Source organism: Phaenicophaeus curvirostris, chromosome 24 (assembly GCF_032191515.1).
Source record: "Phaenicophaeus curvirostris isolate KB17595 chromosome 24, BPBGC_Pcur_1.0, whole genome shotgun sequence".
Classification (NCBI taxonomy): domain Eukaryota; kingdom Metazoa; phylum Chordata; class Aves; order Cuculiformes; family Cuculidae; genus Phaenicophaeus; species Phaenicophaeus curvirostris.
In genome coordinates, this window is record NC_091415.1 from 6,071,194 (window position 1) to 6,089,705 (window position 18,512).

The 18,512-nt window shown below is 55.3% G+C and overlaps 1 protein-coding gene across 1 annotated transcript; it reads right to left on the reverse strand.

Annotated features, from left to right (window-relative positions):
- Positions 1-8,930: 8,930 nt before the first annotated feature.
- On the reverse strand, positions 8,931-18,299 carry PTPN7 (protein tyrosine phosphatase non-receptor type 7). The gene is made up of 10 exons (XM_069875615.1): positions 18,150-18,299; positions 16,559-16,787; positions 15,961-16,144; positions 15,442-15,526; positions 14,723-14,799; positions 13,591-13,728; positions 12,624-12,734; positions 11,907-12,064; positions 10,062-10,175; positions 8,931-9,520 (listed from the first exon to the last, which is right to left on the reverse strand). Exons 2-10 carry the CDS (start codon positions 16,687-16,689, stop codon positions 9,427-9,429), a joined length of 1,092 nt encoding a protein of 363 aa, XP_069731716.1. The 5' UTR covers positions 16,690-16,787; positions 18,150-18,299; the 3' UTR covers positions 8,931-9,426.
- Between the last annotated feature and the right edge of the window lie 213 nt (positions 18,300-18,512).

Here is an 18,512-nt window from a genome sequence, read left to right on the forward strand (position 1 = left end):
TGCACCCTGGATACCCAGCACTCTGCGCCTCTGCATCCTGCACCCTCTGCGCCTCTGCACCCTGCACCCCCACACCAGCACCCCCAGCCCCCAGCACATCCGCACCCCAGCACTCCTGCATCCAGCGCCCCCAGCACCCTGCACCCATACACCTTTCATCCCCACCCCGTTTGCTCCCAGCACCCACTGCACACAGCACTCCTGCACACCCAGCCCTGCACGCTGACTCGTGGTGCCCCTAAACACCCTGCACCCAGCACCCCTGCACACCCAAAATCCCTGCACCTTGCGCCCCTAGTTCCCCTGCACTGATCACCCCCTGCACCCTCAGTACTTCAGGACTTTTGCAAAGTCACCATCACTGCACCCTGGACCCATGTGCCCTGCAACATCCTCAGCCCAGCATCCTCAACACCCCCTGCACCCCCGGAACCCCCTGCACCCCCCTGTCCCCAGCAGCTCTGTACCAACCTTGCACCAGGCAGCTCTTGCACCTTCCCGATTCCTGGACCTTCCACACCCAGCAGCCCTCACACTCCCACTACCCTCCCTTTTGTCCCCAGTGACCCCTGCGCATGGCAGCCTGCGTCGAGCAGCCCATCTCTGCCCCTGCACCGGGTGGCATGGATCCTGCACCTTGACAGAGCCGGCACCTGCCCCTCCAACCGTGCCAGCAGGGCAGACTCCCAGTCCTGCACCCTCTCGTGTCTTCTCCCCTGGATCCCAGCTCCCCCATGGGTCCCACAGGGTTCCCCGGACCCACAGCAGTGCTGGCCCAGCCCGAGGGGCTGCTGCCCTGCCCTCCAGCCACGCCACAGTCCTCGTCACGGTCCCCGTGCCTGGGACACAGCCAGAGCAGGAGATAAGGTGCCCGGCCAGGGGCCAAGGCAGCTTGGGTGACACAGCAGGAGCCACCTCCCTGACATGGTGCCCTGGTGACAGTGGCCGTGGGGAGGTGCTGGATGCTGCTGAAGGAGGACGTGGCAGCATCACCCCAGTGGTGGCAAGAGTGAGGTCATAAAATCATAGACTCACAGAATCACCATGTTGGAAAAGATCCACAGGATCATCAAGTCCAACCATTCCCATCAAGCACTAAACCATGTCCCTCAGCAACTCATCCACCCGTCCCTTAAACCCCTCCAGGGAAGGGGACTCAACCCCCTCCCTCGGCAGCCTCTACCAGTGCCCAGTCACCCTTTCTGGGAAAATTTTTTTCCTAATGTCCAGCCTGAACCTCCCCTGGTGGAGCTTGAGGCCATTCCCTCTCGTTCTGTCCCCTGCCACTTGGGAGAAGAGCCCAGCTCCCTCCTCTCCACAACCTCCTTTCAGGGAGTTGGAGAGAGCAATGAGGTCTCCCCTCAGCCTCCTCTTCTCCAGGCTAAACACCCCCAGCTCTCTCAGCCGTTCCTCATCAGGCCTGTTCTCCAGCCCCCTCACCAGCTTTGTTGCTCTTCTCTGGACTCGCTCCAGAGCCTCAACATCCTTCTTGTGGTGAGGGGCCCAGAACTGAACACAGGATTCGAGGTTTGGTCTCACCAGTGCCGAGTCCAGAGGGAGAAGAACCTCCCTGGCCCTGCTGGCCACGCCGTGTCTGATCCAAGCCAAGATGCCATTGGCCTTCTTGGCCACCTGGGCCCCTGCTGGCTCATGGTCAGTCGCTGTCAACCAACACCCCCAGGTCCCTCTCCTCCAGGCAGTTTCCAGCCAGACTTCTCCTAGTCTGGAGCTGCTCAGGGTTGTTGTGCCCCAAGTGCAGGACCCAGCATTTGGCCTTGTTAAACCTCATCCCGTTGGTCTCAGCCCATGGATCCAGCCTGTTCAGATCCCTTTGGAGCCTTCTGACCCTCTGGCAGATCCACACTTCCACCCAGCTTAGTATCACCCACAAACTTGCTCAGGGTGCACTTGATGCCCTCATCCAAAGGCAGGAACCCCAGCTGAGATCAGAGGGGTGTGAGGGGACCTCATGGCACAAAGGGGCCCTCATCCTCCTGCTGATTTCTTTTCAGTCATGGGACAGTCACTGGGTTTCTGGGGTTGGAGGTTGGGCTTTCCACATGGCCTCACGCCCTCAGGCCTCAGTTTTCCCATATAACGCCCTGCACATTCTTTCATGTTTTCACCCTTTGACTCCTGAAGACAAGACCCCTGCAGAGCCCGGTGCCTAGAGCGATTTCATAAGTGCTCCTGAGCAATTTTGCACACGTGGAACAAAACACAAACCAAAGGCACGGCTTTCCCGAGGGATGTTTCTGTAAGACTTCTGCAATCTGCTGCCTCACCAGCCTTTAGAGATGAAGGTGAGCCCTGCAGTCTCAAAATGCCCTCATTTTTGCCCTGCTAAGCTCCGCTGGGTGGCAAGGGGATGCTAAGCTACTCCTGTGCTCTTGATACATGTGCTGGTTGTGCTTTGGCTCTGTTTTGCCCTTCCACATCGATGCTGAATGCTCGGTTACACGCTGATGCGAGGCTCGGTTGCATCCAGACGGGACTTGAGCCAGTCCTGAAGTGAGGGCTGACACACAGGGTGTTTGTAATTCCCTAGCACTGGGGTGAAGAGGCAGGGCCTTCATTCCAGTGGTTGTTGGGATGAGCGCACATGCCAAGGTTACTCCTGCTCCGAAGTGAGACTAGGATGCTGAATTAATGGCTGAGGAAAAGTGTATGTGCACAGAAAACAGAGAAACTGAGCTCATAGAATCCTACAATGTCCTGAGTTGGAAGGGACCCCCAAGGATCACCGAGTCCAACTCCTGGCCCTGCCCAGGACATCCCAACATTCACTCCATGGGGCATTGGCCAAATGCTTCTGGAATATTGTCAGGGTCGACGCCGTGACTGCTTCCCCAGGGAGCTGTTCCAGGGCTCCACCACCCTCTGTGGGAAGAACCTTCTCCTGATGTCCAGCCTAACCCTCCCCGGCATATCTTTCTGCATCTTCCCTTGGGTCTTGTCGTTCGTCACCAGAGAGAAGAGCTCAGCATTTGTTCCTCCCCTTGTGAGGAAGCTGCAGAGCATGATGAAGTCTCCCCTCAGTCTCCTTTTCTCGAGGCTGATCTTAGCCTCTCCCCACAGGGCTGTCCAAGGGTGAGTGGATCTCCCTCCCAGAGGGTTTCTTGGAGCTCGTGACAATTAACAGTGAGAGAGACTCCATCCTGTACTCTAAGTCACTGGGAAGCTGCAGTCATTTTCAGAGACAGAAATCCTTTTGTTTTCAGAGATGCTGCAACACCAAAGCTCCCCGTGCTCTCAAAGGGAGGTCTGGGGAAGCAGGAAGATTGCTGCTTTTTGTAATTACTCCATTGTAACTCCTCCTCATACCATTGAAAAATTCATTGTTCCTCAATTCTTCTGTGTAATTTCTGCTTGAAAATGCTTTTTTCTTTACCAGATCCCAGCCCAGGGAAGGTTCCCTGCTCCGTTTTGGAGCTTCCCACCCAAAATGCCTGTGGCACAGATTTGTTAGCGGATGTTGCCTCCTGATAGCACGAGTGTTACTACAGTCCCTGCCAGAGAAACCCTCAAGGAAAACACCCCACTCCCAGCACGGATGGGTGAATCCATCACAGAAGGAGAGAAAGAAATGAATGAGCAAAAAAACCACCTTTTCACATACTGGTCTGTCTCTGCTCAGCACCAATCTTTTATCCCAGCGAGGGAAGGGTCTCACATCAGCCCTGGCAGGTTTGGAGGTGTCTGGAGGTTTCCCCCTGGTTTGAAGCAGAGTGTCCTGCTCTCTACTCCCTCCAGAAAACCCATGACATCACGGACGGGGATGTCCCACACGGATCCGGTCCTTGCAGCTACACTTCTGCAGGTCTACCCATCATTGAATCACCCTCTGGTCACCGTGCCAGGAGCATGAGACTACGAAGAGTGTCTTAGGCAAGAGCCAGCACCACTCCAGGACCTCTCCAGACATGAGCATATTTGAAATTCCCAGGAGGTTTTAATGTGGTTTCTCAACCAAGTTCCTTAAAGAAACTGAACTGTCAGGGCTGTGCTTCTCATTAATGTGAGGCAGTGAAGGGCTAATTCACCACGTTCCTCTGTCTCACTATTTAACCACTGGGGTTCTGAAGACCTGCATGTCATTCTCACAGTATCCATGGAGCCTCCAGCCCCCAGGTCAACCCCACCCCTCTAGTGCTGGGTGAGAAGCCTGCTCTCACAGTTCCCCTCTGAGCTCCTGGGACCTCAGCGCTGCCCTTGATATGCCGTAGAATCAGAGAATTGCTAGGTTGGAAAAGATCACTGAGATCATCAAGTCTAACTGTGCCTGTCCACAACTAAACTGTACCCCTAACCACTTAATACACTCATCTTTTAAACATCTTCAAGGATGGGGACTCCATCACCTCCCTGGGCAGCCTCTGCCAGTGCTTAATAACTCTTACAGTGAAGAAATTTTTCCTAATGTCCAACCTGAATCTGTCCTGGTGCAGCTTGAGGCCATTCCCCCTTGTCCTACCACCTTTCGCTTGGGAGAAGAGACCAACACCCACCTCTCCACAACTTCCTTTCAGGCAGTTGTAGACAGTGATGTGGCTTCTGCTCAGCCTCCTCTTCTCTAGGCTAAACAACCCCAGTTCCCTAAGACAATTCTCATAAGACTTGTTCTCCAGCCCCCATGTCAAAGCCTGCCCCTTCGCTGCAAACCTGCCCAGCGGCTCTCCTCGAGGTGATAAACTGAAAGCATGAGAAAAATGGAGCATGTCCTGTTCTCCATGGAGAACATGGGTGAAGACCGTGCTTTGGTGCAGTTCACAGGCTCTTCAAATTCCCCAGCCTGAAGGGAATGTGGTGGTGGGGAAGACTCGGGAAAGAGCCAGATGAAGAAAGCCTGTATCAGACAGGCTTGAAACTTCCACTGGCGGCTCCAGAGACACCATCAAAGGCAATAGTGTGATATGAAGTCAACTGACAAATCAAAGTTCTGAGCTGTGTTCTGACCCTCAGGGGGCTCGTGGAGGCTCTGTGGTTGCTCTGAGAGCCCAGACACCAGGCAGGAGCCCTGCAGAGACTGAATTCCCCCCAGCAGTGTCCCAGCTGGGCAGGTTGTATCAGGAGGAAGGGCTTACCTGGCAGGTGGTGCAGGAGCTTGCTCTGCCAGGGTGTTCCAGAGCTGCATGTGAAAAGATGTTACAGCAGATCTGAATTATTTCCTGCTACAAGGCCAGGGAGTGGGATTGTTCATGGGATTGTGGGAGGGGGCTGTGCTAGCAGAGAGGGTCTCACTAGCTGTCACTTTTCCATCCACTCTCCAAGAATTCCTCCAAAACGATTTGCTCCTTGCCATGAGCAGATGCTTCAGCATGGTTTTAGTGTGCTATAGCCAGTGCCCTGGCAAGTCCTCTCTCCAGAGAGTCTGCAAACACATAAGAAAGACTAATAGGGGAGACCATGGCTCAGCAATGCATGGTAATTTCTGTAATATAGGGTATTTTTGCACAGTGGGACATGCCTGGTCTGCCACTGGGTTTGCTACTTATGTCCAATAAGACCAGGAAAGAGGAGGAACTAGCTTTAGCTCTCTGCTTGTCGTAGAATCATAGAATCACAGAATCACCAGGTTGGAAAAGACCCACTGGATCATCGAGTCCAACCATTCCCATCAAACACTAAACCATGTCCCTCAGCACCTCGTCCACCCGTCACTTAAACCCCTCCAGGGAAGGGGACTCAACCCCCTCCCTGGGCAGCCTCTGCCAGTGCCCAATGACCCTTTCTGGGAAATATTTTTTCCTAATGTCCAGCCTGAACCTCCTCTGGTGAAGCTTGAGGCCATTCCCTCTCGCCCTGTCCCCTGTCCCTTGGGAGAAGAGCCCAGCTCCCTCCTCTCCACAACCTCCTTTCAGGTAATTGTAGAGAGCAATAAGGTCTCCCCTCAGCCTCCTCTTCTCCAGGCTAAACAACCTCAGTTCCTCAACCACTCCTCATAAGACTTGTTCTCTAGCCCCCTCACCAGCTTTGTTGCTTGGATTCACAGGCTTGCTTGCTGCTCTTGTAGAACCGGAGTGGGGCCGTAGAGGAGCAGTGAGACTGGGACACTGGCAGAGAGGACACAGGTCTGAAGACCCCTCCTTCTGAACTAATGGCAAGACTGGAGGACTGCAGAGTTAAGGATGAAACTTCTTTTTTTTCATTCCATCATCTTTCCTCCCCAGAGCTTGGGCAATGGCTGAGCCCTTGGGCAGCCATTCACCATCATTTTGGGGACCCTCTGAGCAGTGGAGGGGGGTCCATGCACACAGACCTGAACAGGGGTTGCTGTGGAGAGGAGCTAAGCTCAGATTCTCTCAGTAAGGAGATCAACCCTTTCTTCCCTGGATCCCACATGTTGAGCTGGACACATTAGCGCCTGTGGACACCAGCAGGTGCAGGCTGAGCAGCCCACAGCTCCTCATCCACCCTCCCTGCCCAGCAGGGCAAGCAGCGCCCATCACCTAAAGACTGGTTTTGAATAGTTTTTTTACATAATATTTCATTTACAGAATATTTCCATCTTTCCATCCCTTTGCTTTGTGCCAAAATGTTTCTCATCCTTCTTCTTTTTGCACACCCTCCCCCTCAAGCACCCCTGGATTTATCAGGGGAAAAAAACCTAACTATCATTTTATTTTGATTTCAGCATAAAAGCCAACAATGCAAATTGTCACAGAACAAAAGGCAATATGGAACACACTGCCTGCAAAGCCACAGAAGCGCTTAGGAATCACAGCATCATAAAATAGTTTGGGCTGGGAGGGACCTCAAAGTTCATCCAGTTCCAACCCCCCTGCCTTGCGCAGGGACACCTCCCACTGGATCAGGGGCTCCAAGCCCCATCCAACCTGGCCTTGAAACCCTCCAGGGACGGGGCAGTCACCACTGCTCCGGGCAACCTGGGCCAGGGCCTCCCCACCCTCACAGGGAAACATTTCTCCCTAAAATCTCATTTCCATCTCCCCTCTTTCAGCTGAAAACTGTCCCCCCTCATCCTATGCCTGCACTCCCTGATCAAGAGCCCCTGCCTAGCTTTCCTGGAGCTCTGGAAGCTGCTCTAAGTTCTCTGCAGAGCCTTCACTTCCCCAGGCTGAACAACCACAACTCTCCCAGCCTGTCCTCATACAGGGGGTGCTCCAGCCCTCACATCATCTTTGTTGCCTCGTCTGGACTTGCTCAAATAGATCCATGTCCTTCCTGTGCTGAGGACTCCAGAACTGGATGCAGGGCTCCAGGTGGGTTCTCATGAGAGTGGAAGAGAGGGGCAGAATCCCCACCTTTGACCTACATTATGGTTATTGAGATGGTGTTGGACAAACTTCAAGAGGAACGCTGGCTGCATAACCAAGGCAACCAACTGGGCACCTTTTGTACCGAATCATCCTGAGGGAATAGGACAATGTGGTTGCCAAGTCACTCTCCATGATGTCTGAAAAGTCATGGCAATCAGGAGAAGTCCCTGCTGACTGGAAGAAGGGCAACATTGTGCCCATTTTTAAAAAGGGTAGAAAATATGACCCCGCAAACTACCAACCTGTCAGCCTCACCCCTGTGCCTGGGAAGGTCATGGAACAGATCCTCCCAGAAGACATGCTGAGGCCCATGAGGATATGGAGGTGATTAATGGCAGTCAGCATGGCTTCACCAGGGACAAGTCCTGAATGACCAACTTAGTGACTTTCCATGATGGGGTAACCACAGCAGTGGACACGGGTACACAAACGGATGTGGTCTATCTGGACTTTGACACGGTCCCCCCAGCATCCTTCCCTCTAAATTGGAGAGATATGGAGTTGATAGGTGGATGGTTCAGTAGATAAGAAACTGGTTGGATGGTTGTATTCAGAAAGTAGTGGTCAATGGTTCAAAGTCCAGATGGGGATCTGTGGCAGGTGGTGTCCCTCAGGGGTCTGTACTGGGACCGGTGCTGTTTAATATCTTCATCAATGATACTGATAGTGAAATCTAGTGCACCCTCAGCAAGCTTGCAGATGATACCAAGCTGATGGTGCAGTTGTCACACTAGAAGGACGGGATGTCATCCAGAGGGTCCTGGACAGGCTGGAGAAGTGGGGCTGTGAGAACCTCATGAGGTTCAACAAGGCCAAGTGCAAGGTCCTGCACCTGGATCGGGGCAATCCCCGATTTCAATACACGATGGGGGTGATGTGATTGAGAGCTGCCCTGCAGAGAGGGACTTGGAGGTGCTGGTGGATGAGAAGCTCAACATGAGCCAGTAACATGTGCTCACAGCCCAGAAGGCCAATCATGTCCTGGGCTGCATCAAAAGAAGCATGGCCAGCAGGTCGAGGGAGGTGATTCTACCCCTTTATTCCTCTCTTGTGGGACCTCATCTGGAATATTGTGTCCAGTTCTGGAATCCTCAACATAAGAATGATATGGAACTGTTGGAACAGGTCCAGAGGAGGGTGAATAACATGATCAGAGGGCTGGAGCACCTCCTGTATGAGGACAGACTGAGAGAGTTGGGGTTGTTCAGCCTGGAGAAAAGAAGGCTCTGAGAAGACCTTACAGTGACCTTCCAATACCTGAAGGGGCTACAAGAAAGCTGGGGAGGGACTGTTTACAAAGGTTTGTAGTAATAGGATGAGGGGCAATGGGGATAAACTGTAGAGGGGCAGATTTAAACTAAACATAAGGAAGAATTTCTTCACTGTGAGAGCAGTGAGGCACTGGAACAGGTTGTCCAGGGAAGTTGTGGCTGCCCCATTCCTGGAGGTGTTCAAGGCCAGGCTGGATGGGGCCTTGGATATAGTGGGATATGTCCCTGCCCATGGCAATGGGGTTGGAACTAAATGATCTTTTAGGTCACTTCCAACCCGAACTGTTCTATGATTCTATGATTCTATGATTCTATGATTCTATGATTCTATGATTCTATGATTCTATGATTGAGGTATATCTTTAGGAAGAAGGCATCACGATGTGTGTTGGGAGCAAGCCCAGCCCTGCATGCTGTGCAGCCCCTGCCCACAGACAATGCACAGCCAGGAGAGAGGCTCTGTTTATTTGCAGGGAAATTGTATCAGCTCCGCTCTAACGGGTTAAACATTTCTGTGCAGCTAAAAGGCAAACCATGCTCCTGGTGCTCACCCAGCTTCAATTCCTCCGCACGGCTTGCTCTTCTGGTTGAGAAGGAAATGTTGCACAATTCAAAAGCCAAAGCTTCTTCCCAGGGATGAAACGTGCCTCAAGGCAGCAGCGACAGACACCTCAAGCACCATTGAGCCCACCAAATCCTGTGGTCGCCAAGGCCACAATCCCCATGGGTTTGCTCAGCTGTGCTCATCCTGAGGGATGTTCGTACCGCTGCTCTCTGTCCCAGCAGAAGCAGAGAGGAGTTTTGGTGGAGGCGCCCCTGAGGCTGGGGCAGGAGAGGCTGGAGTAGGGAGCCAGCAGCTTGCTGGGAGCCCTGCGCTAGTGGCCTCCTTGCTCCGGCAGCTGAGAAGCGTAGAGAGCCAGTGTATGATGAAGGAACTGGTACTGCTCGCTTGTCTGGATCATCCCACCTCTGCAACGGAAAGGCAGGTCTCAGTGACACCTCACCAAAGCCCACAGCTCCATCCCCGGCTCCCTGCTCCTGGGGCACAAGTGTTCCTGCTTCACCTACCACCCCCAGGGGCATCTGATATGCTGCCCGAAGCGTATTTGGCCTCAGCAGCATTGCTGGGCTGTTCAGAATGAGGATTAGCAACTGATTCAGCTCTGATTTTTACCAGTACTTCTTTAACAGCGGCAAAATCAGGCATTTCTGTAATTCATGGCTGAGCTGGAAGGGGCAGAGCAGCTGCCAGGTTCAGAACTACTCTCCTCTCCTTTATGTCCTCAGGTCCTCAGAGCTACAGCAGCCCTGAGAGCAAAACCAGATCAACACTGGACTATTGCTTGCTGCCATCATGTCTGCATCTTTCCACAACCCTTCTGGTTTCCATCAAAAATTGACCCCATGCCCCCTCACGACGATGCCTGTCCTCACAACCCCCCCGCATCCCTCCTCCCAGGTGTGGCTCTGGGTAGGACCCTCCAAGGAGCAGCCTGCTCTCCGCACCCACCTGTCTATGCGGAGGTGGCACACAATTCCCAGGATATCCACCTCCCCCTTGGCCTTCAGCTGCTGGCATCCGATCCTGGTAGCGATAAAACAGCCTGTCCGGCCGATGCCTGCACTGTGGGAGAGACACAGCTGACCTGAGCACCAACGGCATCCGCTGCCTGGACCTTGGTCTGTCTGAGCTGGACACACTCCTGGTTTGGTTTGCTGCCACGATTTTTGCCTGGAAGCATGTTGGGGTCCAGGTCCCAGCTGACAGACCAGCGTTCTCAGCCAGACACCAAAAGCCATGGGCTGGCATCACTCTACCATGGCTGAGGCCACTTTGGAAGTGCAAAACCAGTCTGCGCCTCCAATTCCTGTGCAGTGCAGTGATCTCTGCAGCCCCCTCATCCCATCCTAATTGTGCTCTAACCCCAGGTACTGAGCGGTTTGCCTGGGGCAGGCCAGCCCGCAGCATCGCGGGGAGACCTCATTGCTCTCTCCAACTACCTGAAAGGAGGTTGTAGAGAGGAGGGTGCTGACCTCTTCTCCCAAGTGGCAGGGGACAGGACGAGAGGGAATGGCCTCAAGCTCCACCAGGGGAGGTTCAGGCTGAAAATTAGGAAAAAAGTTTTCACAGAAAGGGTCACTGGTCCCTGGCAGAGGCTGCCCAGGGAGGGGGTTGAGTCCCCTTCCCTAGAGGTGTTTAAGGGACGGGTGGACGAGGTGCTGAGGGACGTGGTTTAGTGTTTGGTAGGAATGGTTGGACTCGATGATCCGGTGGGTCTCTTCCAACCTTGTTATTCTGTGATTCTATGATTCTATGATTGCGTGCCGAGCATGTTGCACAGAGGACACCGAGCGCTCTGCTCCACGGTCCCCAAATTCACTGAGCAGTGGGAGAAAACAGAGACACCACTTCCTCTAGGAGAATTGCTTTAAAAAGCAGTGTCACAGCCACGCTGCAGGCCACGCTCGGGGGCAGAGGACGCAGGAGCCTGAGCTGTGGGTCTGCTGGTTGGGTCCTGACCCTGCGGGGCTCTCCGGCTCCCACCTCACTGTCCACAGACCGGGCACAAATCAGACTTCTTTACAGGTCAGGGTGCACCATCCTGATGCCAGAACAGGAGTTCTAGGGCTGAAAATTCTGCTATGGGAATGTCGTGCCCTTGGATTTCCGTACTACAGCTGCACCAGCTCATGAAGGCCAATGGCATCTTGGCTTGGATCAGAAACGGCGTGGCCAGCAGGGCCAGGTAGGTTCTTCTCCCTCTGGACTCGGCACTGGTGAGACCAAACCTTGAATCCTGTGTTCAGTTCTGGGCCCCTCACCACAAGAAGGATGTTGAGGCTCTGGAGCGAGTCCAGAGAAGAGCAACGAAGCTGGTGAGGGGGCTGGAGAACAGGCCTGATGAGGAACGGCTGAGAGAGCTGGGGGTGTTTATCCTGGAGAAGAGGAGGCTGAGGGGAGACCTCATTGCTCTCTCCAACTCCCTGAAAGGAGGTTGTGGAGAGGAGGGAGCTGGGCTCTTCTCCCAAGGGACAGGGGACAGGATGAGAGGGAATGGCCTCAAGCTCTGTCAGAGGAGGTTTAGGCTGGACATTAGGAAAAATTTTTTCCTGGAAAGGTTAATTGGGGACTGGCAGAGGCTGCCCAGGGAGAGGGTTGAGTCACCTTCCCTGGAGGGGTTTAAGGGACGGGTGGATGAGGTGCTGAGGGACATGGTTTAGTGATTGATGGGAATGGTTGGACTCGATGATCCAGTGGGTCTTTTTCCAACCTGGTGATTCTATGATTCTATGATTTTCCCCTTTCCCCAAGGTGAAGGACACACAAGGGCTCGGGTGACGGGAAAGCTCTTACCTGCAGTGCACAACAATGGGCCCTGGGCTGGCTGGAGCCTGGAGAGTCTCCTCCACCTTAGATACCAAGTGCAGCAGGGGTTTGGCTGACTCAGGTGTCTGCTGGTCCGGCCAGGAAGGGAAGAGGATGTGTTTGACCTGGCGGCATTCACCTTCAAGCTTTTCCAGTGCAAAAGAAAGAGAAATCAGGATGCGGGAGCATGGACTCACTGGCTGGGCCAAATGAAGTCATGGAGTCCAGCTCAAGCTGAGGCCAGGCTGCCTGTGCCCATCTCATCTGCTCTCCTCTGAGACCCTGCCAGACACCCAGGAGTGACCCCTGGGAAGCGACCCATCCCAGAAGATGGGAACAGATGCAGTGTGCCAATACTGTTCCCACAGCCCAGGGAAAGCCATTGGCTAGTGACAGCCCAGGGTGAGAGTGGAGAGCCCATGGGGCACTGCCCAGAGCACAGTGCAAACAGCAAAGGGCTGATAGAGAAGGTCTCCCTGACTTTACCCCTCTCCAGGGCTGGGTCCTTTTCCCTCTCAGCCTCCTTGGGCAGGCAGGAGCTGCAGACCCCTCCCCTGGGGTCAGAAGACCGAGCTGTCCAAGCTATGAACCCTCTGCTCTCCTGTTGCACACCACTGCCACCCCGCTAGAGAGCCTGGGGGTGTCAGGGCCACTGCCAGACCCTGCTGGGCTCCTCCACTGGCACAGGCTGGAGCTCAAACCCACCTGGATGGAGAGATCCCGGACCACATACTCCACGCACTCGCTCACTCCCTGCACACGGATGGTGAATGGGCCATAGATGCCCTCCTTCTCAGGCCAGTAGTGGACACATTTCTGAAAGAATAAAATAGGGTTCACGGCTGTGGAGATGCTCAGGGCAACTACTGGATGTTTGAGTTATGCTTTGCTCAGTGCTCCTGGGAAGGGGCATCACTTGGGGAGCTGTGGGGCAGCAGGGAAGGTGGATGTGGAGTGAATCAGAGGGGAAGCTAAAGAAGGGATAGATCCCTCTCCCCACATCTGCTCCCCTTGCACCCTTTCCCCTGCCACATGGCTTTCAGAATCCGGGACTGTGTGGTTCTGCCCAGCCCCACGGGAGCTGTGCCTGGGCTAGTCCATGTCCTAGCAGATCTAGGAGGACCCAGCTCAGTGGAGGGCACGGGGGTGCTGCACCAGCCACAGAGAGAAGGGAGGAAAGGCATGGCCAGGAAAGACAGGGTACATTCCCCCAGGCAGATGCTGCTTGGATGGGGAGCCAGGGAACCCAGTGAAGTCACAGGGTGGCTGCCATGCAGGGCACAGTGCTGCTGGCTCCCATCCCACCCTGGATCTGCCGACCAAGAACTCCCAGCCTAGCAGGAAAGCTGCTCAGGGCCAGAGGGACACCTCTGCCTCTGCTCCCCATCCCAGGGGTTGCCCTAGTCCCTTTATCGTATTATCCATCTGGCAAAGTGTGTCTAGAACACAAGAGGCCACATGAGTAGGAGAGGCTTTGCTGGATGGGGCCGAGGCTGCAGCCCTAGGACTCTTCTCCATGTGTGATCCATCAGGGGTACCCTCTGAGAGCAAAGCAGAGAAGCAGGTGCTCAGACCCGACATTTGGCCTCACAAAACCTTTTACTGTTGTTATTACTGCACCTCACCCTCTGCTGCTGGGTGGGTGCTGTTCCAGGGCATGGGACAGACGTACCTCTTTGCGCTCCTTGAGCTTGGTTATCATGATGATGAGGGGCACCTCCTCCTGCCACACCATCTCCCAGAAGTCAGTCACAGTGTTCAGCATGGGTCCCTGGGTGGCAATGTACTCCCGCGGCCGCCCTGCGTAGCCCTGCAAACACACCATCCACCAGCGATGCTGGAGGGAACCCTGACATGCAAGGGGAGCCTAGTCTCCATGCCACCCCAGCTCTCGTGGTGCTTATCTTCCTCTACAGGTGAAAGGCTGAGCCAACACGGGCTATTTCCTACTAAACCTGTGCTTGAAATGCTTCTATAGACCTGATCAGGAACTACCAGGCATTGTCTCCATCTTTCCAGTCGTCCAATCCAGCAGCAAGCCCAAAGAGCAAGCCACGTGCACCCAAGATCCATGCAAGCATCCCCAGGTTATTGGTGTGATGACAGCAGGTGTGATGGACACCTTGGTGAGTCAGAGCTCATACAGAGAGGGCACTTGTCAACCCAAGGACAAGCAGAAGTCATCAAGTTCCACTGGCTGGGACTTGGGACAGTCCCAGCTGGGTCCCACCAGAGGTGCCTCCCCACCAGGCTCAGGAGGGGTCATGGCAGTGCCCAGCAGTGGGAAGGCTAAATCTGGGGACACAGGGAGGAGAGCTCAGCACTAGCCTCTGCTCTGCCTTTGCCCCAGTCTCAGTTTCACAGTTCCAAGCATCCTGGATTGTCTGTTGAATAGCACTGGGCTGTGATGCTTTGTTGACACAGCTTCCCTTCTGTGGCCTTACCAGACAACAAATCAGTGTATGAAGAAGAGGTAGAAAAGCCACTGCAAGAGAGCCCACGTGAGTGCTCAACCAACCCAAGCAGCAGAAGCCAAGAGCAGCCTCCTCATGTGGCTTTCCCACTCAAAGAGACAGTGGTCTGCCTCGCACAGATGGAACCACATCTCTCCTGCTCAGAAAGAGGTGGCAAGTTCAGACTGTTGTCCCAGGGCAGTCACAAGACAGTGGGTGACAGCAAAGCCCAGGCACGCAGGTCTCAGTGTGGCACCTGCAGCACTGAGGAGTTTGCAGTACGATGCCCTGCAGGCTGTAGGCTGCAGGACCTGTGAGGTCACCTGCTCTCCAGCCAGGCAGGATGCTCACCGTGATGTAGTTGGCATTTATGTAGCTGTCTTCCTCCTGGTTTCCTGCCCTCCTGAGACAGACGCGGCTCTCAGGATCTGAAAGAGATGGCTGGCATTACCCCAGGCACCGTCTTTCAGAGCTTGATCCTGCCCATCCTTCCTGCCTCATCTCCTGAGGCTGGAGACCTCTCAGCTCCTTGCTCTGCTTGGAGCTGTCTGTGCCCTCCATCGGGCTCCTTCATTCCACACATCACCTTCATGTGCCAGGGGATGCCCAGACATGACAAACCTGCCCATACTGCAGGGAGCACAGGGGGTAACTCACCCCCAGGCAATAACCCACAGGGCCCTCCCACAGTGCCTGACCAGAGCCCAGATGTGTCCTCCTATCACTTCTCAGCCTTTATAACCCCAGTGACGTGACCCTGGGACATGTAAGGACCCAGGCTGGTCTGTCATGGGCTGCACAGCCTTGGAATCCACCCCAAGGACTAGCTCCCCACATCCCACCCCATATCACAGTGTACTCCTCCAGCAACACAGCACCCAGCTCTTGCAGAATGGGAAGCAGGACCAAGCACAGCAGGAACACCAAGAACACCCACGGTGCCCAACCCGCTGCCAGGGCTGCTCTGAGCCACCCCTCTCCCCTGCACAAACACCTGCGCACGCGCACACACACACACACGTGTGGTCTCCCTGGGCAAATGCAAGACAAAGTGTTGCAGTGGCACATACTGGGGAGGATGGTTTTGTATCTGTCCTTGGAGGCACGTCCAGGAATCTCCAGCTCCTCCGGACTGACAAAGTTGGGTGGGATTTTCTGCAGGAGGAGCAAACAACTATGAAGAACAACGATCGCTGCTGCTCGTGTCCCCTTGTTGTGGCAGAGCTGGTACCCCAAGCAATGAGAGGCTGACCCAGTGACCAAGCAGCATCACCAGGAATGTCAGCTCCTGGGATGAGCCCTACCCTTAGTCCAGATGTGGTGGGACACCCTCCAGAGGCCACCTGAGGAGAAGAGTTTGGCGTGGGAGGGCAGGACAGGCTTTCCAGGGACACAAGGTGGACGTGTGTGGTAAGCTCCCCAGGCCGCTCCCTACCTCTGTGTGCCCACATCGCCTTTCCTGCTACTGGTGCTGTGGGGCACAGCTGGGCTTGGATCCTCCCTTAGAGATGTCCACCCCATCAGCCCCTGCCTCCATCAGCCCCTGCCATCTCTCCTGTGAGGAGGGAGAGAGGACAGAAGCATTGTACCGAAAATTCCTCCTGGAGCTGTGTCAGACTCTGCGCGCGTTGCTGGAGCTCCTCTCTTCGCAGCACATGGCTGGACGTCCTGAGGAAGTTCAGTGTGATGTCCCGTGGTGTGCAGACAGGCTGGATGGGCTCCACGCTCCCCAGCGAGCTCATGTCCAGCATCAGTGACACGTTGGAGCCCCTCCTGCAAAGTGAATGGCAAGGGCTCCCTAGATGACCCTCAGCTACCCAGGATGGCAGGGCAGCCCATCCTGCCATATCACCAGCTACAACCACCCCACACCAAGAAAAAGTCAGAAAAACAATAATCGAGGGTGAAGAAAGGGGCCAGGGTGAGACCCCAGAAGACAGAGGGGATTGAGGAACAAAGAACTTGCTGGTCATTTCATGGTTTTCCTAGAAAGCCCTCAAAGCACGGTGTCACAATCAGACTGAGCATCCGCAGAGTTCGGCAGGCAGTGGGCTGGCAGGGCTGGGTTGAGAAAGGAAATTTGGAGGAGCCCAAGCCCTGGGGATGAGCAGTGCCACGGGTCACTCTTATCTGGGCTGAGTTGGGCAGCACAGGGTTTGGGCTGCAGGGCCATCCAGCTGCACTCACCTCTCTTGAAGCCGCACGTGCTTCTTGGCAGAGGAACTGGACTTGTCCATCTGGTCCCTTTCTGCCCCAGCTGCCCAGACTGTCAAGCCACCGTTATGAACTCTGGAGCACACGAAGCAGGCTTGTACCATGCTGCAGCAGCAACAAAGCCCTCGTCCTGAAGCACAGGGAGTGGACACGGGGAGTCCTCAGCTCCCAGCAGATCAAGGAGCCATCGGAGGAGTAGCAGCTGGAAAAGAAAAGGCAGATCTCAGAGATATCATGAAGCTGGACACCCTGATGAATGGTCCCTAAGCAAAGGACAGGATTGGGGTCCTCAGCTGCCCTGGAACCAGGGCCCTCAGCCCCTATCCAGAGCTTCCATCATGTTCACCTTCCAGGACACCACAGCACTGGTGACCTGGGCACAGCACTGATCACCTGCTTGCACCAAGCAGATGACACCCATGCCCTGTGTTGGTGGAGAAGGGTCTAGTTTAGGGGGAGCTCAGGATGCTTTCCATCTCCATGGGGAGCACATGCTGCCATGTTCTTCCAGCTCCTCTCTAGAATGCTTGTTTTGTCCTGGGGACATGGTGGGGAGGAGGAAGAGCTGGGACCCACATGAACACAGCGGCATTGGCCAGGTGAGACAGCATGGGCTGTAAGGAGCCTTGCCATCTCCTGCTGTTGGGAGATATGAGGCCAAGCACGCTCAACAGCCTTGCAGCTCTGGTAAAGGAGGCCCTGGGACAGTGTCCTCCATCCCACAGGTCTCAGCAACCGTCAAGAGGAAACTGCTGTATCTGGGTGGTTGAGCAAAAGGCGATGGGGTAGCCCAGCTGGTGGAGGGTGCCAAGGCTCTAATGTCACCAGCACCAAAACAGCCCCTGGTAGGGATGGGGAGATGCAGGCGATGCTGCTTCACCTCTGGGCAGAGTTCTTCACAGTGCAGGACGCACCCTGGGATTGTGAAGCTCCTTCTCATCCCCAGCTCTCTCCATGAGGAAGAGATGGATCTGAAGGGACAGTGGATGATGGAGCTTTTGGTGAGCAAAGAATGGGATCGTGGGAACCATGTCAGCTCACACAGGTCCTGTGGAGAATTGGGTCCAGGCTGTGACCAAGCTGTTTGAGAAAAAGCCTGGGGTGGGGGCCGTGACTTTCTGTGCCCAGTGACATTTCTAGTGGTGGCTATGCTACCACTGCCACATGCACCATCCCAGTGCCCCACACAGGGTGCCCACGGATGCCTGTCCTTCGGCCAGGCAGGACAAGAGCATCTGCTCCCCAGGAGCTGCAGCACCAGGGTTGATCCCAGCCAGAGGCAGCAGCAGGCTGCAAGTCCAGCAGCCATCCCCCACGCATCTGCCAGAAAGCACCTGAGAGCAGTCCCAGCCAAGCCCCTGGCAGGCAGGAGAGCCCTGGGAGGAGCTGCAGCTGGGGGCACCTGCAGGGAGAGCATCCTCACCACCCTGCCCAGCATTGGAGCCCTGCTCGGGGGCTGCTCAGAAGCGAGTGCACGGCCAGCATCCAAGGGCATCAGGGCCCAGTTCTCCTGGTGGGATACCCTCTCCAGTGGGTGGCAGGGGTGGGCTGGGGGGCTGCCTACCTGCTGCCCCGCGGGGTGGGCTCCGTTGGTCCCAGCACAGGCCCTGCAGCCACCACACGTTTCGGTCTGTCACCACGGTTTGAAAGTGTTCAGGAAGCTGCTTATCAAAGGAGCTGCTGCCTCTGCTGCTTCCTCTCCCTCCTTCTCCCCCACCCTGCCTGCCGCCCACACACATACCGGCCACATCGCCGCAGCTCAGCTCTGCTGGGCCGCCTGCAGCCCCAACCCCGCTTCCCACCCGTGAACCCCGTCCTGCACCCGTGGGCACAGCCCTGCCTGCCCCCAGGTCCTGGGGTGCCCGCTTGGGCATTGCAGAGGGACCGGCGGGTGTGCTCGGTGCCCTCTGCTCCCTGCCACACCAGT

Bases quoted from the DNA above. Each gene is read 5' to 3' on its own strand.
- PTPN7 (XM_069875615.1), bottom strand. From the start codon at position 16,689: ATGGTACAAGCCTGCTTCGTGTGCTCCAGAGTTCATAACGGTGGCTTG. The intron at 16,145-16,558 runs GTGAGTGCAGCT...TTCACTTTGCAG, and splicing joins CACGTGCGGCTTCAAGAGAG to GAGGGGCTCCAACGTGTCAC. The intron at 10,176-11,906 runs GTAAGAGCTTTC...TCTCTCCCACAG, and splicing joins CCCATTGTTGTGCACTGCAG to TGCAGGCATCGGCCGGACAG.